General features: G+C 37.4%; 1 protein-coding gene across 5 annotated transcripts in view; it reads right to left on the bottom strand.

The window, feature by feature from the left end:
* ARID4B (AT-rich interaction domain 4B) overlaps window positions 1-23052 on the bottom strand; it is a 127697-nt gene that overhangs the window by 45995 nt on the left and 58650 nt on the right. For all 5 annotated transcript variants that reach the window (XR_010381808.1, XM_010979781.3, XM_031460827.2 and 2 more), the window contains exons 6-9: window positions 16268-16347; window positions 11593-11684; window positions 4046-4184; window positions 1061-1140 (exon numbers count right to left, since the gene is read on the bottom strand). Coding sequence is in view for 4 of the 5 variants with exons in the window: in XM_010979781.3 (XP_010978083.3) it covers window positions 1061-1140; window positions 4046-4184; window positions 11593-11684; window positions 16268-16347 (391 nt within the window). In the remaining variant the exon portion in view is untranslated. The remainder of the gene's footprint in view (window positions 1-1060; window positions 1141-4045; window positions 4185-11592; window positions 11685-16267; window positions 16348-23052) is intronic.

Below are 23052 nucleotides of genomic sequence, written 5' to 3'. Positions count from 1 at the left end.
GAATCCTAGATTTACCAGCAAACTTCTAACATGTAATTTCAGGGTCTGTCGTAAGTCACATGTATTTTCTATTTTACACTAAATAGTTATCATTCAGCTTTTCTGCATTTGGTTTGTATCAATCGATCCACAAAAGCCTAAAAACTCTTCCAAATACATTTTTCAGCCTGCTTCTTAAAAAAACCTTTACTAAAAATTTCCAAATATATACAAAAGTAGATAGACTAGTACAACTATAACAGTCATTAACTCACAGTCACTGTTCCATTTACACCCCTACCTATCTCCTCCCACCCCAACTGGTTGCTTCTGAAGCAAATCTCAGACATTATATAATTTGATTTATAATAGTTCATTATGGAGCTTTATATTTCAGAGTTCAAACTTTTCCATTTTGTGAAAATGAGTTGCATAGATTGTTTTAAAAAAAACTTTTCAGAACCTGAAAACCCAAAACAGTAATCTTAAACCATGAAGATCCTTTTCAGGTATAGTCACCCAATTGGGCAAAATATAAAATATTTGTCTTTTCCAGTCACACAATTCTTAAAGGAAAAAAAAAACCCATAGAAATTCATAACTCAGTTCTAAAAAAAGTTCTACATGAAAAATTACATTAATACTTAACATACATTTATAGTAACTCATTTTAATCCTCAGACTACTGCAGAAGTTGAATGTTACACAACAGATTATCACTACAACCATTAAGACATAATTAAAATTATTAGAATTCCTATTGAGACTTTTAAAAACAATTAATATATCAACCAAGTATTACATGTGGTAGATACAGTGAATTTTCCTCTACAAATCATCAGCTATTAACAGGCAAATACTGAAAAATTAGACAGCACTGACAGTTTGGTTTAGAAAAGACCAAAATGAGTAAGAAAAGACGTAAGCCTACTACACTTAAAGATAATATGAAAAACGATCATACTTTGAAACATTCTGGATGATGAAAAGGAAAACCATAGGTCACTGCAAGTAACTAATTTATAATTTACCATCAATTGGAAAAACAGCATATTTTTCATACCAAATGAGTTATACTTACAATTTGCCATCTTTGAAAGAGCGAACAAGAATATTGTCTTTTTTCACAGCAATTTCATCACTACAATCAGGACAAACCACCTTTTAAAAAAATGTGAAACTATTATAACTAAAAGCACATTTATAGATAGTTACATAAGTATTAACTTTTTAAATCCTTTTTTAAAAGTTTCAGCTTAAAATCTGAAAACTAATTTTAGTTTGAGGGTTAACAGTTGTACAAATATGTGGGCACACACAAGTAATTTTAAATTTATATCCTATACCCTTCCAGCTCCCTGGATTACCCACATAGTTCACGACCGTGGCCATGACTAGACTGAGGCTGCGGCCCTCATCCGAGGCAGAGGAGAAGCTGGAATGACAGGGATCCAGGGTGGGAAAGAGGGTCTTAACAAAAGGTCTGCGTCATGACTAAGAGAATGGCAGGGCCCAGAACGGGGTTAGGTATCAGAAGCTTAACCAGAGCAGTCTCTAACTTAAAAAGACAGAAATGACATTTACCTGCTATTTACATGCTAATATATACTTGAACACACACTATAATTTCTTTCTAATATCATCCACTCAAAAAGTAAGCACTTTAAAGTGGGCACCTTCCTGGAGTCTGTATAAGATTTACTATTAACAAAATAAAAGATTTATTTTATTTGAAGTCACCCCAGCTTTTAAAGTAAGGATAAAGCATGCCTTTCCAAAAGTAATACTAATGCAAGACACCTATGAATTTTTATTATTTTAATCCCAAGATAGCTCACTATGTATACCAAGAACAACAGTGTTGTTACATTTTTAAATAAAAATGGGATGAATGAGTACAACAGGTCTGTCTTCAGACAGTCTCATCAGCTCTGAAAAATGACATGACGGTGATACAGGCATGTGACCCCCCACAGGTGTGAGAACAGCTACAAACAGGTAAGTTCTAATTCAGTCTTTAAAAGGTTCACAACTTCCGTAACTGTAATTACACTGCATTAAGCACTGCTTACATGTTGATGGCATTCTGAAATAATTCACTGATGAGAGACACGTACTAGCGCAAGGAAACCTTTCCTGTCATTTCAGTAAAGTCCTAAAGTAAATACTTAGTATTTGTTCATTCATTGATTTAAGTCACTCTACAAACATTAACCCCTTTGGAGAGCACAGAGGCCAAGACAGTCACTGTTCCTCCCTACAGTACTGAACAAAGAAATGCCCAGGTCTGGAGCTCAGCACAGAGGCCTGAACTCTAAGACATAAACTTGGAAGTAAAGAGTCTAGTATCATGGGTCTAAAATTTGGGTCTAAGCCTGTGAGCCAAATCCGCCCATTTCTTCTTACTCATGGGCTCACCCAGGGCTGTGAAAACCACGCCAGCGGCAGGCAGCTCTGGCCAGCTCCGAGGGCGGTGGGTGAGCAAGCGGGGCCACAGGACTACAGTCTACGTTTCACCTCCATTCACCCTTGTCTGTCATTTTCTTGGTCCCTAAGGCATTTCAGTGTACTATCTCTGCAACCAGTGCTGTAAAGGGGACAGGATTACCCTGAAGAGAATACAGAGCGGTAGATTCTGAACCCTGAATAACAACATTTAAAGCGTGGTCGGAGAGAAACAGAGAAGGAAACTGAAAAGGAGGCTTTGTGAGTCAGGGAAGCTAGATTCCCCCCCTTAAAACGGGGGTAAACACCACTTACTTTTCAGCCCCAATTAGGATTAAATGAGACTAAGTTCTTATGTGAATGAGCCAGCACAGCGCCCGGCCAGCGGAAACGCTCCAAGCACAGCGGCTCTTCACAGCTCCTAGGAGTAGGCAGTTGTTCTCTAACATGAAAATGTTACCAAACACTTGTCAAATTTTACTCAATTTATAAACGCTAATTTCAAAAATAGAAACACAAACATTGTTTATGTGATTATGTCAAGACTGTTCGATTTAAAACACAATTTCACACTCTAGTTGGCAAAAATTATTCATCACTACCCAAAAGATCTCAATTTGGTGGGGAGGATAATACACATAAATAATGCTAAGATTTTTAAAATAATAATGAAACGTGGTTGACTAAGCAGGTTATGGACCTTTCAGTATTGTAAAGCTTTAAATATTTTTCTCATCTTCAAGAAAACTATTTAGAAATGATGATGAGAGAATGTTAATACTGAAAATACTGACTGTGAAAATTTAAATGTTCCTATTGTTTTAGAAAAAGACACACAAAGCTCTTTTAAAACATATTTTCAAAAGAAATTCTTACAAAGAATCTTAGTGCTTTAGGAAAAAAGAAATGATCACATACACCGACACTGAAGTCTTCAGCTTACCATTAACCCAAAGCTTGACGAGGCACTCAACCCTCGTAACAGTCACTCTCCTCATCTCCAAACGAGGATAAAGAAGACACACCTCGTAATCCTTATAAAGATCTAGCACAGTCCTTGCACATAAGAGGCGCCCAACAAATGTCGGATGGATACGTAGATACAGGCAGAGGCAGGAAGGTATCAAAGTATTTACAATTTGCTCTCATTAGTTTTAATTATAATTTTATGAGCTGACATTTACTGGGCACTTAATTTGTGGAAAGCACTTAACTAAGCACTCAGGACAAAGAATACAAAATGTCCACTGAGAAGGATGACAAACAGACATCATCTGTAGACAACAGGAGAAAACAAGATTCTGCTCCTCTTGTGCAGCCATTCGCATGGTAGATTTAGAAGTTTAAAAACTTTGCATTAGGAATTTTTTTCTCTCTTCCCGAAACACAGAGAGCAGTGTAAACACACCTACCCTCTAAAATTATCATGATTTTGCCTTTTTTGGTAGACTTCAAGAGCTCTTTGCGCTCAATTTTTAAAGTAAGCTGTGTAAACTAAATGATGCTACCAGAATCATTTCCTCATTTTGTACCAATGAAAAATACTAATAAGAAGATAAACTGTTTCCTTCATGAACTTAAATAGTTGAAAATTAAACTCTCTCATACTGGAATTACTCACCAATGCAGGAAACCACAGTGCTTTCTTTTTATCCAAACTAACATAATCTACGCATACAACTTTTCCTAGTAGCTCATCAATCTGTTTCCTATCATCTTCGTCTTCATCACTGGAGGATGAAGAAGACTCTTCCTCTGGTCTAGGGAAAGAAAAAAAAATAATAAGATATTTCTATTCACCTTCACAAAGAATAAGCATAACAAGTTGATAAATATAGGTATCCTGTAAATCTTGCCCCATTTCCTTAAATGTACAGAACAGCTAATTCAAATTTTTAAGTAGTTTTCTAAATTTTTAAAGAATAAATTTTTTAAAAGGTTATCATTAGAGGACAGCATACCATTTTCCTAAAAATCTTTCAGGTTTACTGAGTGTTATTTTAAACAACTGAGAGGAAGATCAGAACAGAATTACTCTGGTCCCCAAATTCTCAAAAAGCTGAAGGCCCTATATTAAACATCCCAGGACTGCACTAAAATATACCAGACCCTCCTCTCAGGTTAAAGGAATTCTGGAGATGGTTAATTTTACACTCCTGGTACAAAGCTAAATTTAAAAGGGGGAAGGCAGGTCCTTAATAACTGGAGGTCAGGGTAGGGAGGGGAGGCCACTTGTAAGAGTCACCAGTGCTGTCTTTAATATCACATATACACAAACTATGTATTCACAAGATGCTCAATATGGTTCTTTTGTATTATGTTAAAAATTCCTTTCAGTCACACTGTCTGCTGGACGTAGTTAATCAGAAAGATGTTAACTGCCAGAAGAAAAAGGAACTAACCAAAACCATCCATCTGATGGATTAGAGAGGAAAGTACAGTAAAAAAGGAAAACTAAAAAGGAAAAAAAACACACAACAAAAGTTCTGAATCTGGTTCCAAGGCGGCCCACAATCAAATCAGTGCTAAAGAAAACAGATTCTAACAACTGATTGTACAAAATGCCCAGAATAAGTAAAGATACCAAGACATGTTGAATAAACAGACTGCAACGTATGTACTTTTTATAAAATAAAACAGAATAATGACTAGTATTGATTATCTAAAGAGATGAAAACATTTTTGGGATAGATAGCCGTGACTAAGTTTACTGACAAAAAAATGTAAATTGACAGATTATTTTAAAACTTTAAACATGTATTTGGTTGGTTGGGACAGACTCAATATAGTATTTTAAATTTGTCTTTGATGCCTTTCTAAAGGGATGGCATTTATATTGTCATCTATTGTATTTATATATTCCAATGTATGTTTATATAGTCCAACATAAACATAAAGGAAGCAAAAACTACTATAATACTATTGAACATTTTAGAGTGATGGAGGAACACCATTTGATTTCAATGGTCACTCAATTAACTTAAAACTTGTCTCCTGGTAAAAACAAAACCAAAGCTTTAAAGTTTGCCACTGAGTAGAACTACTGTACTTCAAATGGCACTTAAGGCAGTTTAACCCCTACTTAGAAAGTAGCCAATGGTAGTAGGAAAAATCAATGTACCTTCGTTTTAGCAGAGCATGAACCCTTACAAATAGGCACAGAGCTCAGGGTAGCAATTACAGACTTCACAAATCTGATTTCTACTTGACTGGCAGAGCTTCAAGGACAAGGACTTTTATCTCTCCACTTTCTAATGACTGTAGAACACAACCAACCTCAAAACCATCCTTACTGCTTTTTCAAAGGAGTCATAGAAGACTCATTCAGCGAGAGTTTTATGGACACCCTTGATGTCATTATCATTATCAAGACAGAAAGTCGCAATGTCAGAGACAACATTCATCAATCAACTCTGTAAAACGCAGAAAGAGAAGACTGGGCTTTGTATGGCTAACAAAGTTATCTGCGACAGCATAAAGCTTCTAATTTCTTTCATAAGACTTAACAACTGTGAAGCCTTCAGACATGAGAAAATCATATATATGGGGGGAGGGGGAGAGAAGCCTGACTGGCTGCATAAAGCTGCCCCGAAGCCCTCCCCCCTTCTCCCCTCCCCAAGCGGGCCTTTGCTCCCGCAGCGCTGTTTCCTTCTCATGGGTCAGTTCTTCTGCCTCTGCTAGATGAGCCCCACCAGCAGCCTCACTTCTAACAATGTGCTGTTATTGCCCCACCTGAAAAAGCAAAACATCCCCTGACCTCACTTTCTCCACCAGCCACTACCTCATTTCGTGACTCCTCTTTGCAGAAGAACAGCCTGGGATAAAGCATCTTTATCTCCAAACATGTGGGAGCTCCTTCACCTGCTCTAAGTCTCTGTTCAGACGTCACCTCAATGCACTTACCCCGACCAGCTTATTCAAATTTACAGCCTCCCCCACCTTACTCTTGTCATTTCCATAGCACTTAGAAATCTATCATACTATAAAATTTACTTATTTCTTATGCTTTTTCTTTATTGCCCACCTCCCCTCAAGAGGGAACGTAAGCTCCAACAGCAGAGATTTTACAACGTCTGTTTTGTTCACTAACGCATCCCAAGTCCCTGGACAGTGCCTGGCACAGCGCAGATGCTCAGTAAGGATTTGTGGACTGAATAAATGAACTGAATAGATTTCTTTCTTTCTACTATGGTACTTCTGATTTTTATTTCTCCTGAAATCACAAAATGTATACAATCAGTATAATGTATACAAGCAGTAACCATACAAGGCTCTTTTGACTTTTCCTTTTAGAAGAGTTTAGCCATGAAATTGTTTACATGAGACAAGTTCTCAAAAAACTGATACACTAAAATAAACGAGCATCAAGCATATTTTAAGGGAGCAAAGGCGGAACAAGCAGAGAACCCACTTGGTTTTTACTCCCCTCTGACACTGCTTCTTTGGTATCGAGGTACGTGGTTACAGAGCCACAGCCAAGTGAAGCCCTGGCTCTGAAATGCCATCTGACGGCGACACCGGCAACAAGGCCAGTTCACGTGGGAACGTTCACCACAGCAAACTGACAGCTCATCACCTAAAGCTGATCACACACCACTATTAACTGTCAATTAACTGTAAATCAAATAAGAACTTCAGACATGTCCCACAGAATACCAAATGATGAGGTGAAGCCAGCCACCTGAGCTGGGAACTTCAAGGCTCAATCTCTGACACACACTTCTGACTTCAATGTTCCTTATGCTTTCAAACAACTGATTAACTCAGCTTCAAATTTTGTACAGTAAATTGACAATCTGTATTAATATCAGAACGGTTGTCAACATATAGCTTCTTAGAGCTTAAAACATACAGAACATATGAACAGGTGTAAGCTTACCGATAAATGGGTTTGGATTTCTTCCCAATATCTATTAAGAAGGAAACTAGAACCAAATTCTCACATCAAAATAAAGCAGCTAATAATAAAAAGAACTAGAATTAGACAGTGGTGCTGGTTGCAAAATTTTGTGAATATACTAAAAACACTGAATACTATATACCTTAAAGGGGTAATTTTATATGTGATTTAATACTCAATAAAAAAGAGTTTTAAAGATCTGCAGACCTGTAAATACCAGGTACAAATCACTAGTTTATTGGGTCAGCCTTAGCTCTATCACCAGGCAGAAGCCGTGCTCACAAATAATCCCTAAGAGAAGTCACTGCGAGCCTCATCACGCTTCCGCCTGTGTCTGAAGGGGGAGTAACAGCAAGGAGACCGCTCTCCTACTTTAGCAGTGCCAGGTTACTGCCAAAAGCTTTTGGCGGGGAGGGAGGGGGACACAAGTACTTCTCTACTTTGAGGCATTCGTTCTATTCTTTAGGCAGAATCAAGCAGTTATAAAGGCAAAATTCAATCACGCTACACGTTGATCAAAAGGATCAATAACTTGATTTAAAAATAGTAACCAAGAGGATGGTAATCTTTAAAAATGAAAGTATTTGAATCTATTAGGATTAATTAATTAAAAGCAGAATATAAGTAAAACAAGGGAAGGTGTCAAAAACAATCAACTTTGGAATAGCTGGAGGCAAACTGACTGATATGTGGATTAACAGTTGTCAAAAGAAAACAAAGGTAGTGATATGCCGTTTGGACGATGGAGGCCAGAGAATTTCGGGAAGAGATAACCTAATTTATTTTTGTACAAATTTTACGTGGCAATCAGAGAACCATAATGAAGACCTTTTTGAGCTGAGTAATGGAAGAGGAAACGAGGTCAGATAAATGACCTTAAGATCCAGGTTCCAGACTCTGTTGTAGAAAATCACTCTCAAGATAGGGGAGAAGGAATGCTGAGGAAACGCAGTTAAGGAGACAGGCATCGCAAACTGCGGTGCTTTACACACCAAGGCTTAAGCACTAAGCAAGAATGTGACGATGCCTCCAGGCAGTGAGAATGACGCAGCGCTGAGGTGAAGGAAGAGCGAGCCAGACTACAGAGGAGTGCCTGCATGCCCTACACTGCTAATTCTCCACCTCTCGTCTGCCTTCATACCCTGCACACGTACGGCATGATTCCAACAGCAAACCTTCACACACAGAGATTCTCAACAGGAGAATCTAACTTAGAATGTTTGCTAGAGTCTTTAGAAAGCAAAGATCAACTTTCTCAGTGACAACTGCATGTGTTATTCTCATACTCAAGAAAATAAGACCTCAGCTAAGAGACATAACAGACATTTTAACTGATCATAATTTTTGGTCATTTTTGTAGATCAATCTATGTGCTATTCTATAAACTACCTTATTTTTAATTTATTTTTTTACTTCTGGATGATATTTATAGAAAGGGAAAATATGTCTAAATATTATATGCAATGTTTTCAAATTTTTAAAAATATTGATATAAAAACTTTTCCCTGCAATACACATATAATATAAACAAAAGAATATTGTTTTTAAAATTCATATAACATAGCCAGAAACAGTCCTGCCTGTCAGACATACACACCAGTAAGCAGAATTTACACTCACATACAAACACATTCTTATATATAAATGAAATCATGTTACACACTGGTATTTCATGGAAGTTTTTTCATTCAATACATGATGATACCCAGTACTTACAGAGTGACTACTACATAAACCCTTTAAATATATAAACTCATTTAATCTATGCAACAACTCCAAGAGACAGGTAATATTATCATCTTAATTTTACATATGAGACTGAGGCATGAAAAGTCCAAGGTCACACAGCAAAGAAATGGGAGAGGCAAGGTTCAAACCCACGCCGTCTTGCTCCACAGTTCACACTTAACTACGCCACACCACTACTCTCAAGGGCTCGAGAAGTGGGAAATCTCGGCTAATGAGATAATTTTACATTAAATACACCCCAACTCACTGTGCTGACAACATCAATCATAGTTAAGAGTTGACTATAAAGCCATGGGGAAGGTGCTAATGATCAATGGTGGACAAAATTTTAATTCACAGTTGAAGTCATTGATTTTCAAAGAGATATCAAAAGATTTAACTTGTAAGTGGTACAGGGAATATTTTATGACAATACAACAGCCCTCTGAAAAAACTGAAAACAATATTAGATAACAGTAACATCTAACGATCACAACAGGACTCTTTCATACTAATAATGCCATTGTGCATTTTTCATTTATTTTTCTTTCTGGCTATAACACTCAATTTTTTTTTAAGAATGCTTGATTTTTAAATGTAATATGAAGAAGAGTAAATAATAGTTATAAACGGAGTATCCTAAAAATAATCAAGACACTGGCAAGCTACATCACAAAATAAATTATTCACCTAGTAACTGAGAAAAAAATTTTCTAAAAGATTCAGAGAGTTAAGGGAGAAAAAAAATGCATGGTCCAAGTCACTTGTGGGAAAGTAAGTAATATTAAATTTTTTTTCAATGCAAAGATTAGTCTTTTAATTTCCTCCCTCAAATGAATCATTATTAATTTACTGTTAAAACTATCCTGGCAAGTAACTGTTGTACTTTTATCTAAACAACAACAAAAAATCAGTCAACTGAATGAGAAAAGGCCTACAGAACACGGTGAGTTCAAGACCTAGTCCTTTCCTTCCTCTGTTCCTTGGATTAGTTACTCCAAGGCCAATTTCCCCAATTTTTAATAGGGATTAAAAAAGAACACCCACCTTCATGAGTTTGCTGTAAGGCTGAACTAAACACCACGAGAGACAGGCTTACCCAATTTCCATCTCCAAAGCTCAGCCACTGCTACATTTAATGCCTGATTGCATATTGTGAATGGAAGCATTCACTTACAATAAAGGTTTCAGTAATTCAACTCAGTATTCCTAACAGCTACTCTGACAATATTTGGCGTAGGCACATTAAATTTTAAAAAAATTTATCCGAGTAAAATACTCAAAATTGTTTTTAAAATAACCTCCAACAGAACAGATTAGAAACTACAGTCTCCTGCCCATCCTTCCCAATTTTCTCCTGCTCCACTGAGACATCTGCTGTTAACTCTTCCGGCTGTTGTCTCTGACAGTTAGCACCTTGTCTCTGAGTAATATTCTTATACTGCTACTTCTTTATTCATGCATTTTTAAACATTATTCTATTAACTCCCCATTTTGTTGTAAGGACTTGACTTTAATATTTAAGCAACCTCTCTACCCGCCATCCTACTAACACGGTTATTCTTTCTTATATAGTTTTTGAGGAGTTACTAACTGCGCCTTTGCTGTTTTTCTCCGTTTGTTATCATTATATCATATCCCCCGCCTTGGGGGGGGGTATGATACAAAGTCCTTTTTAATAGAAACGTCCCCTCCTTCATTCTGCATCCTGCTGTCTACGAGCACCTAGTGTTTCTGTGGAGAAGTCTGATGCCATTCCACCTTTCAGACCTTTGCAATAAATTATTTTTCTTTCTGGAACTGTTTGAAGATTGTTGCTTTATCTCTAATGACCTGAAATTTCATGACACTTTGATTCTATGATCCTTTTTAATTTAAAGCCTTTTGGAGTCTTGGCACACTTCATTGAAAGTAATTTGTTAAATATGTAGAATATGTGTCACAACTGTAAGAAGACATAAAAATAAGACAGTCCCTGCTATCAGAAAGATCAAAATTATTAGGAAGAGAAAACAAACACTACAATGATAATAATAGGTGAAATATTGTCTGTGACAGTACGTAAATGCAAAGAATTCAGAGGGTTCAGAAGAGAGAAAAACATGTCTGTTTTCAAGGAAAGAGGAAAGAGTGGGGAGACACAAAATGGTTCACATAAAGGCCAGAGCATTCCTGGCTGAGACATGAGTAAGTGAGACACTAGCATGGAAGGGTGGCATTTAGGGACAGAAAAAAACCCAGCATGGTTAAAAAGCATGATATCAGGAAAACAAAGGATGTTATCATTCAGGAAATACTGACTAATCCCATTTTGACAACGGCATCAGGATGTATTTAAGGAGAAATGGGAGGTGGATAAATACAGCTGTTGAGGTTGGCTGAGCACGGAGAACCTCAAGCACCCATGCCAAGGAGTCTGAAATTACTCTTAGATTAGGTTAGCATTTTGCAAATTACAATTTAAAATTCACAACTATTAAAACAATACTAGAAGGAGAAATGAATTCAGGTTCAACTAACAGTTATGAAAATGGACTTACATATGATTAGATCTTCTTCCTCTATTTGTTTTCTTTCCTATGACTGGAGTGCCAAAATGTTCAGGGTTGGTGAGTGGGAGCTGGTCTAATGTCTGTGGGTAGGAACATAAACCCATCAAAAGTTATTACGTTGCAAGTTCTTTGTTTTTTTCTTTTTAAACCAAATCAGTTTAAGAATATGCTCAGATTTTGAGATTAAAAACTTCCCCCGAGGAAGACAAAAATACAACTTTCCTAAAGATAGAAAACTCTTGTTTCAAAGATATTAGGATAAAGATAAATGAGCCCATTACCAGAAAAGAAAAAAAGTGAAAAGAAATTTAGTTGTTCTCTCTAGATAATTTCATTATCTATTTGAAGGCTTGGCAGACTTCAAAGAATGATTAAAATACAAAACAAAACAAATACGGCTCAGTGGAAACATCTGAAAGATAAGGAACTTATAGGTAAGTACCTAACTCCTAGACTGGGGCTTTCTTTGCATGTATGGAATCATAATCCATAAAACAGAAATCTCAGTAACAGAAGACTATCAGGATGAGCATCAACTGCTTGAAAAAAGGCTTCAGATAGACTAGATTAGTACTTTGCAAACATTTTCTGCAATAAACCTTTTTAAAGAAAATGTAGATATTAGTTTTTCTACATTTAATATTTAATTTTCCCTTCCTTTTTAATCTGAAGCATCCAATATTGTGCTTGACAGGAAAATAAGTCAACAAATAAACATTTCTTCCTTGTTATCAACTGACAGTTCATGTCAACCCTTTTGTCCCTCACCCCATTCAAAAATAATGACTTCCAGGGAAGGAATTAGTTGTTAGTTAAAAGCAGAGTAAAGGAGAGGGATTTTGGAATGCCTCTGTTTCTCCATATCGGAGAATTCTTGGATTTTTCTTGCCATTATTTCCTGAAAAGGCTTATACATCTAAAAAGTTAATATCAACCTGAAGATGCTATCCCAACTAACTTAACTCTCTGAATATCAATTTTGATAATATGCTTACTTTTTCTGCATCCTAAAGACTTTGCATAGTTGCTATTCCTTTAATCCCTCCAAGAGCACCTTTGCTATTACAGATATTTTTATGAACATAAGGGGAACTAAAGATCCCAGGAAACTGTCAGAATGGAAGCAAGGGTGAGGAACTACTCAGGATAAAGGCTTTTCAAAGTTATAAACATGAAGGTTATATGAAAGGGTGTCCATCAACTTCGATGTAAAGATCAGACATCTAAATATAAACTAATGTTAATACTAAAAGAAAATTAACTTTTGTTTTTAAAATTGAGATAATTTTTTGAAACGATGAATTAAATAAAACATGAAAGAGGGAAGTATATTAATAACCTATTTTGCATATTTTCTTAAAATATACATACATATATTTAAGGCACATAGATATATATAGATACATAAATATATATATACCCAACAACAAAGAATAAAGCATAGGGAAAAGGTACTAGACATAAAGCATTAAATAAAAACTGATTTCTTGAAATGACAAAAACCACAACTTTTATAGAGCTAAAATGCCTAATCTTTCGAATTTAGTTTGTAAGTCAGACATTTTAAAATATTTTTAAAAATTTAAAACTATTTGGAGGCAAAGTTGGCCCAAACACAGTAATACGCCAGACAAAATTCTTCAAAAGTCACTTGTCAGTAACTCCTAATTATGCTTCTTAAGGGCAAAAATTTCAAAGTACTATATTTGGTAAACAGGCAAAATAAGTTAATTTGGCTTCACTTTCCATCAAGTTAACAAAAGAATTAAATGTCCCTTCCTATTCCCCTAAAATTAAAGTTGCTCTCTTGAAAGGAGAGATTCCATCAAGTACTGTGACTTCTGTTTTAAGCATCAGCTGGTCATTTCACTTGTTAAAAGAAAAATACCCAGGATTTGTGAAGAGTTATCTAGAAACCCCACACAGGAATTCTCAAATAAACCATCATCTCTTCCTAGTATGTACTAAAGAATCAGAACAATCTACCCCTGGCCTCAGTCCATGTCCTGGAAAGCAAGTGACAGAAAAGACTAGGGGAAGCATAGAATTTGTCTTGTCTTTTACCTGAAGGAAAAAACCAAAGACTCCTGCCTATGTTAAAAGCTCAAAGAAAATTCTGCAGGCCTTGGGGAAACACACCTACAGCCTTGTTACCTACAATGCACTGAGGAGATGTGGACCAGGATTTTATCTAAACTCTCTGGAGTTTTCAACTGCATGGAGTAAATGCAAAGAGAGAATACCAGCTGGTAAAACGGCTTTTGGAAAACACTCAGATTGTGAATGCTCTGTAGACACACCAAAACACTCTAACAGCTGTCAGGAAGTTGGCACCATCCTCACTAAGCTGGTTACAGCTAGAACCAGTGATTTTGATGCTGGATTCAAACTGAATGAAGTTCTTATTGTGATCTCTTATCACGAAAATATTGAATTTAAGTCTCTGGTTAGGTATGTAGCTTATTAATGGGATTAGTGGCCCAAAATACTGCCAGTATAATGTGGCTTTTCTTTCAAAGGCCAAACTTATAAATAATAATAACAATGCTCTGTGCAAACTTCCAAAAAACTAAAACTGTCTTTTGAAGATATAAAAAATATCAAATAAAGGAAAGAATGCACAGGTGGTAGGTTAAATACACTCCTGGTCATGTCTTCATAGAGCTTAATACCCTTAGAATTTTTGATTGATTAATGCTTTTTCTCCTCCAAAAGACAGTAAGTTACCCAAGCATAAATTCCATGTCTACTTAGCTTACCCCTGTGACCCCAGTACCTAGCACAGCACCTTGCCCACGGCAACAGGGAAAGGAATAATACACTAGTATTCCAATGTCCCTCTAGTAAAACATTGTTTAACATGTACAGACACGCACAGTGAAACAGATCCTTCTTAAGGTTAAGAAGGGTACACATGTCTTCACTTATGTGAAAAATCAAGTCTTCAAAGCCCCCATGTTTGTTAACCAACTATAGTTAATACATATGTTCTAACAAAGGGAAATGAAATTAGTTCAAGAATTACATAAACTCAGAAAGAGTTCTATTACTTCACCAGTGTAAGAAGCCAAGTCCACTGCACTTGCCCCAAAGCTACACGTATTAGCTATATTTAAACCTTCACAATTCACCAAATGTACTGAAGGCTTCTGTGCAGAAAACACTGCTGGAAAAAGGGTAGCCTATCAAGATGACAGAAACATGACTATTTCCCCAAAACAGCTTACAATTTTATAGAGAAAATGATAAAAGTAACCAAAAAGACCATAAAACAAAAATAACAGAAGTGCAAAAGGATTACAGGATAAAGAGAGCCAGCCTGCTCAGAGAGCTCCTGAAAGACACCCTGAAGGAGGAAGCACTCAGTGGCCTGAGAGGAGCAGGGCTCAGCAGAAACCAGGAGAGTATGAGCCATAACCTCGAAATACCAAATAGTCTTACGAGGCCGAGGTACAGGTAAATGGTAGAATATGAGACGGAAAAGATAAGCTGGAATCATAACACAGAGAATACCTTAACTTGAAATGGGAATTCGGTCATGTAAGAGAAGGGAAAGTAACAACAAAGAAAAACATTAAAAATAAAGTCTAATAATTTAAAAAGCAGTATTAAAACATCCCCACAGAAACACTGTTCTAAACAGTTACTAGAAAAAAGAAATCCTGGTTTGGCCACACTGTGCATTAATTAACATTTAGAGACTGGACCAGATAAGACTATTTGTAACAATATGTCCGTTTTAAAAGTTCTGAGTTGCAAGTTACTAATCTAGAAAACTTTGTGAACCCTCCATTCTTAGGAACTTAATGACACCTTTCAATTTCAGAGCATGGTTTTGATGATAAAAAGTGCTGACTTGAGAACCAGTTCTGACCATCGATATCATCATCTCTAAGTTGAACATTACAATCGCAATGACCCTCATGACGCTGTAAATGTGAAGGTGTGTGGAAAGCACTGAGCAGAGTCCCTGGCAAATAGAAGCACTTCATTTATTCATTCAACTAACATTTATTCAGTTCCTACTCTGTGCCAGGCACTGTTCTAGGAACTGGGAACAAAGTGGTGAAGAAAACATACAAAATCTCTGCTCTTTTGACACATTCTGGTAAGGAAGGCAGACAATAAACAATTAAGCACATATACATATTTTGGTGGCAAAGAATGGTATGTGCTATAAAGAAAACTAAATCACCCTGAAGGGATTATGAGGAATGGAAGGAACTAGCGTGGAAAGGGCGGTCGGCAAGCCGTCTCCGAGGAGAGGCTATAAGCAGCAGTAGCAGGTAGGGCCTGTTTACAGCATCTGCATTGCCTTTACTTATGGCGGGGCTGGCGTGGATCACATATCAGACACCTCTTTTCTACAGTTATTTACAAACTAACGGAATCTATGTAAAAGCTGCCTAAAAATAATCATTAAACAGCCCCACAGTACTTTCTTTATGGGCAAACGCTAAAATACTTCTAGACAAAAAGAATACTGAGCCTGGCACTCAAACGCAATGCTTGAAACAGGTGTCACGGATGACACTATGGTGGTTTGGTGTATCAGCGAGTTTTCCTGATTAACAAGCCAGCGGCTCCGGCTGGGAAAGGAAACCTTGCTGCCCGGATTCCGGGCACCCGGGCTGGCGGCGGGCGCTGCGGGCGAGTCCCTTACCTCGCTCTCGGCGAAGTGCCTCTCCCCCTTGAGGCACAGCGAGGACCGCCGCAGCGTCTTCTCGTCCCCGTCGTCAAACACTGCGGGAGGGAGGCAGAAACGAAACCACTGAGCGGCTTTCAAGGTTAACAAGACGACACGAACTACCGTCTAATTTTCTCAGCGCAAACAGAGCTGTTGTCTAAAAAGCCTGCTTCTGAAATCTGGTCCGCACTTTGTTTTCTAACGAACAACTTCCCACATGGAGTAGTTTTTCCAGTCTCTAGCGGAACAGAAGTAACTGACATTGAAAAGAAAACCTGAAATTAAAACATCGTCCCTGGAACAGAAAACACCAAATAAAAATGAGAAGTTGGCATTTTCAGAGGAAACTTTTTAAATGCTAATTAATCCTTCTCAGTATGGTAAAGAAAAGGCAAGTTTTCCTGCTGGTAAATACTGACAGACTTACCTCGGAAACAGAAAATAAGAGTACCAATTTATATATTCAGACTACCCTTAAAAGATGACTCCGTTTTTATTATTTAAAGCAATGTTTCTCAGCTTCAGCCCCAACACTGTGGACCAGATAACTGTCATGGGGGCCTGTGCCCTGCAGGACATTTAACAGCATCCCTGGCCCCCAGCTCTAGATGCCAGTGGTACCCCCTTCCCAGCTGTGATAACCAAAACTGTCTCCAGATACTGCCCAATGTTCCCTGGGGGCTCATGTGCCCCAGTTGAAAACTTACTTAAAGTACTAAAATGTCCCAGTAAACATTTATATATAAATAGAATATACATATTTTTATGACATAATTTTAGCATATACTACGTTCCTTACAAATCATGGAAAGGGAGTACCTCTATTTTAAATAAAGTCACCAGGCCTTGATTTTAGAAATAGTAGTTTTTGCCAAAAAAAAAAAAAAAAAACCCACAAAAAAAACACACTAGGTTCTCATGTTATATGTGATTTTACATTATGTGAGACTGGGAAAATACCTTTTACTACATCTTTTTACTGTTGTAACTAAAATATTCTATGGTAAAAGTGCCACATTCATGAGACAACCACATTTAATTATCAACAAAACTTACTACGTAGAATTGCTCACAGTCTATAACCTACACAGATTCAAGTATTTCCTTATGTATCAAAATCAAATTTTCCCTCTCTTCACCAGGTTTTCTTCTCACCCCACAAAAATATACGCAAAACACATTTATACTATTTCAAAGTTCCACCAAATTTTGACATCAACCAAAGACATTTTACTAGATGTTGATATACTCATCTCTGAGGTCGTTAAAGAGCAAGAATTACTGCCATTCAATAAGTAATACTGGGATAATTACTCATATCTCTGCTATCAAAAAATACTATTTGATGATACTTCAGAATGTTCAAAAATTGTAGGTGAAGTAAAAAGCTTGTAAAACAAAAATAAAACTATAAATTGAAGAATACATTGGATAATAAATGTATACCAATGGAAGGAAGAACTTAAAAAACAAGAATCAAAAGTAAAACTACAAAGGACTGAAGATACTACTATATATAAAACAGATAAACAGCAATGTCCTACAGTACGGCACAGGGAACTATACTCAATACCCTGTAATAGCTTCTAATGAAAAAGAACCTGAATAGGAATATATCTATATTCCTGAATCACTATGCTGTACACCAGAAACTAACACAACGCTGCAAACTGACTGTACTTCAATTTTAAAAATGTTTTAATTACAAAGGAAAAGGTGACCATAGGAAAACTGACGGCAGAGAGAGGAGTAAAGCACAGAACACCTGCAGCTGAAGTGGCCACGGTTAATAGTCCCTTTATATATATACATATATAAACTCACACCCTGAAAATAAGAAAAAGACAATCAGTCCAAGAGGAAAAGAAAAAGCCTGGGAAGACACTATTAGCTGGTAATTCAAAAGAGAAAAAGAAACAGGGGATTAATGGATTCAAATGGTGGAGCAGAAGGATCCTGAACTTACCTCCTCTCATGAACACAATAAAATTACAACTAACTGCTAAACAATCATCAATAAAAAAGAGGGGAACCTACCAAAAAACATCTTCTACATCAAAAGACATAAAGACGTAACCACAACAAAACAGTAGGAGGGGCGCACTCACGACATCGTCAAATCCCACACACACTGGGGCGGGTTGGGGGGGGTGCAACTCACAAACTGGAGAATAATTATGCGGTACAAGTTCTCCCACAGGATTGAGAGCTTCGAGGCCCACATCAGGCTCCCCAGTTCAAGGTTCATCACTAGCACAAGGAGCCTCCAGAGCATGTGGCTTTGAAGGCCAGGGGGGGTCTGAATGGCAGGAGCCCCACAGGACTGGGGGAGGAGAGACTTTATCCTTACAGGATGCGCGCACAATCTCACCTGCACTGGGACCAAGGACAAAAGCAGTAACTTCACAGGAACTTGGGCCAGACCTACCTGCTGGTCTAGAAGGGTCTCATGGGGAGGTGGGAAGCAGCTATGGCTCACCCTGGGGAAATAAAAGCTGTGGTGGACATAACAGGGAGTGTTCATCTGCCTGCTAACTCTCCTGGAGGCTGACATCTTGCTTGGGTGGTTAGCACCAAGACCAGGCCCCACCCAACAGCCTGCAGGTTCCTCAGGCCAAACAACTAACCGGGCGGGAACACAGCCCCACCCATTAGCAGAAGAGCTGCCTAAAGACCTCCCGAGCTTACAGTCAGTTGCCTCTCAACACATCCCTAGACAAGGCCCTGCCCACAAGAGAGCCAGGACCCAGTTCCACCCACCAGTGGGCAGGCACCAGTCCCTCCTGCTAGGAAACCTGCACAAGCCTCTAGTCCAACCTCCACCCACCAGGGTGCAGACACCAGAAGTAAGAAAATAACAATTCCACAGCCTGCGGAAGAAGTCCACAAACCCAGGCCAAACTCTCCCCTGGGACCTGCTGGTCCCTGGCCCTTGGGTGACCAGTGGGGAGTGCACTGCTGGGACACACAGATGTCTCCTACAGAGGGCCACATCACCAAGGCTGAGAAACATAACTGACCCACACACACATAAAAATACAAATAGAAACTTACACAAAATGAGGCAGCAGAGGACTATGTTCCAGACAAAGGCACAAGATAAGAACCCAGAAGAAGTAAGTGATGAGGAGACAGGCAATCTACCTGAGTTCAGTTATGATTCTAAGGTTGATCAAAGATCTTGGGAAGAGAATGGATAAACAGAGCGAGAAATTTGAAGTTTTAAGCAGAGTTAGAAAATATAAAGAACAACCAGAGCTGAAGAATCTAATAACTAAAATGAGTAACACACTAGGAGAAACCAAAGATACACTAAATGAGGCAGAAGAACAGATCAGTGATCTAGAAGGCAGCAGTGGTAATCACTACCACAGAACAGAACAAAGGAAAAAGAACAAAAAGAAAAGAGGATAGTGTAAGAGACCTCGGGACAACATGAAGTGCATTAATATTCGCATTACAGAGGCCCCAGAGGTAGAATAGAGCTGGGAAGGACTTGAGAAAATATCTGAAGAGATAACAGCTGAAAACATCCCTAACTTAAGAAAGGAAATAGTCACTCAAGTTGAGGAAATGCAGAGTCCCAGATAGAATTAACCCTAAGAAGAATACACCTAGACATATTTATAATTAAATGACAAAAATTAAAGATAAAGACAGAATATTAAAAGCAACAAGGGAAAAGTAACAAATAACACAGAGTGGAACTCCCATAAGATTAGTCTTCAGCAGAAACTCTGCAAGCAACAAGGGAATGGCACGATATATTTAAAGTGATGAAAGGGAAAAACCTATAACCAAGAATACTCTTTTCAGCAGAGCTCTTGCTAAAATTTGATGGAAGAAATCAAAAGCTTTACAGATAAGCAAAACCTAAAGAATTCAGCACCACCAAACCAGTTTTGAAACAAATGCTAAAGGAACTTCTATAGGCAAAAAAAGGCCACAACTAGAAACAAGAAAACTATGAAATGGAAAAGCTCACTGATAAAGGCAAACATACAGAAAACACAGGAAGTCATGCACACACAAACTACAAGGAAGGTTAAAAGACAAAAGTAGTAAAATCACCTATATCCACCCACAGTAAGCAGTTAAAGGGATACACAAATAATTAAGTGTAAAATACGGTATCAAAAACAGTAATCCTGAGGGGAGGAAAGTACAAATGCAGGGCATTTAAAGTGCATTTGAAATTAAGAGGGCAGCAACTTAAAGCAATCATGTGTCTATACACGGACTGCTATACCAAGACCTCATGCTAACTGCAAACCAAAAATACATAATAGATACACACACAAAAGAGAAGAGAGAATCCAAATGTACACTAAAGATAGTCATCAAATCACGAAAGAGAACAAAAGAAGAAAAAAAGACCTAAAAAACAAATTCAAAACAAATTAACAAAATGGCAGTAAGAACACACATATCAATAATTACCTTCAACATAAACGGACTAAATGCTCCAACCAAAAGATACAGACTCGCTGAATGGATACAAAAACAAGAACTGTATATATACTGTCAATAAGAGACTCACTTCAGGGCTAGAGACATACAGACCAAAAGTGAGAGGGAGGAAAAAGGTATTTCATGCAAATGGAAACCAAAAGAAAGCTGGAGTAGCAATACTTACATCAGGCCAAACAGTCTTTAAAGACTGTTATAAGAGACAAAGAAGGACACCACATAATGATCAAGGGATCAATCCAAGAAAAAGATACAACAATTGTTAATATATATGCACCCAACATGGGTGCACCTCAATACAAAAGGCAAATGTTGACAGACATAAAGGGAGAAGTTGACAATAACACAGTAATAGGGGGAACTTTAACACCCCACTCACGCCAATAGATTACAGGGACAGAAAAACAGTAAGGAAACACAAGCCTTAAATGATACATTCGGGGCTTAGCTGGTATTTACAGAGCATTCCATTCCAAAAGCAGCAGAATAAACATTCTTTTCAAGCGACATAGAACATTCTCCAGGATACACCACATTCTGAGCCACAAAGCAAGCCTAGGCAAATTTAAGAAATCTGAAATTATATCAAGCATCTTTTCTGACCACAATGCTATGAGATTAGAAATCAACTATAAGAAAGAAAAAAGCAAAAATACAAATATGTGAGGCTAAACAACATGCTACTAAACAACCAATGGATCACTGAAGAAATTAAAGGAAAAATTTTGAAAATACCTAGAGACAAATCAAAATAAAAACACGACAATCCAAAACTTATGAGATACAGCAAAAGCTGTTCTATGAGGGAAGTTTATAGTGATACAAGTTTACCTCAGGAAATAAGAAAAATCTCAAATTAACAACCTAACCTTATTACCTAAAGCAATTAGAGAAAGAAGGAAAAACAAAACCCAAAGTTAGGGGAAGGAAAAAAGTCATAAAGATCAGAGGAGAAATAAATGAAAGAGACTTAAAAAAAAAGAAAGAAAAGATGAATGAAACTAAAAGCTGGTTCTTTGAAGACAAACAAAACTGATAAACCTTTAGCCAGACTCAACAAGAAAAAAAGGGAGAGGGCCCAAATCAATAAAATCAAAAGTGAAAAAGCAAATGTTACAACTGACACCACAGAAATACAAAGGATCATAAGAGGCTACTATGAACAACTATACGCCAATGAAACGGACAACCTAGAACAAATGGACAAATTCTTAGAAAGGCATAATCTCCCAAGACTGAGCAAGGAAACAGACCAACATGAACAGACAAATTACCAGTCCTGAAATTGAATCACTAATTTAAAAACTCCCAGCAAACAAATCCAGGACCAGACGGCTTCACAAGAGAATTCTACCAAACATTTAGAGAAGAGTTAATGCCTACCCTTCTAAAACTATTCCAAAGAACTGCAGAGGGAGGAGCACTTCTAAACTCATTCTGAGTCCACCATCACCCTGATACCAAACCCGGACAAAGATATCACAAAAAAAGAAAATTATAGGCCAGTATCACTTATGAATATACATACAAAAATCCTCAGCAAAAGACTAGCAAGCCAGCTCCCCAATACAGTAAAATCCTGTAAGTGGGATTTATTCCAGGGATGCAAGGGTTTTTCAGTATCTGCAAACCAGTGTGACACACAAGACAAGGATGCCCACTCTTGCCACTTTTATTCAACACAGTTTTGGAAGTCCTCGCCTCAGCAATCAAAGAAGAAAAGGAAATAAAAGGAATCCAAATTGGAAAAGAAGAAGTAAAGTTGTCACTTTTGCAGATGACATGATCCTATACATAGAAAATCCTAAAGATGTTACCAGAGAACTACCAGAGTTCATCAATAAATCTGGTAAAGTTGCAGGATACAAACTTAATATACAGAAATCTGTTGCAACAAAATATCAGAAAAAGAAATTAAGGGAACAATCCCATTTAACATCACATCAAAAAGAATAAAACAGAAATAAACCTACCTAGGGAAGCAAAAGATAGACACTCTGAAACTATAAGACACTGATGAGAGAAACTGATGGAAAGGAATACCGAGTTCCTGAATGGGAAGAATCAATATTGTTAAAATGACCATACTATCCAAGGCAATCTACAGATTCAATGCAATCCCTATCAAATTACCATTGGCAATTTTCACAGAACTGGAACAAAAAAAAATTTTAATTTGTATGGAAACACAAAAGACTCCGAATAGCAAAAATAATCTTGAGAAAGAAGAACGGAGCTGGGGTAATCATGCTCCCTGACTTCAGACTATACTACAAAGCTACAATAATCAA

This window comes from Camelus dromedarius, chromosome 8, assembly GCF_036321535.1.
Source record: "Camelus dromedarius isolate mCamDro1 chromosome 8, mCamDro1.pat, whole genome shotgun sequence".
Taxonomy (NCBI): domain Eukaryota; kingdom Metazoa; phylum Chordata; class Mammalia; order Artiodactyla; family Camelidae; genus Camelus; species Camelus dromedarius.
The sequence above is the reverse complement of the archived record's forward strand: the minus strand, read 5'-3'. Positions and strand labels throughout refer to the sequence as shown.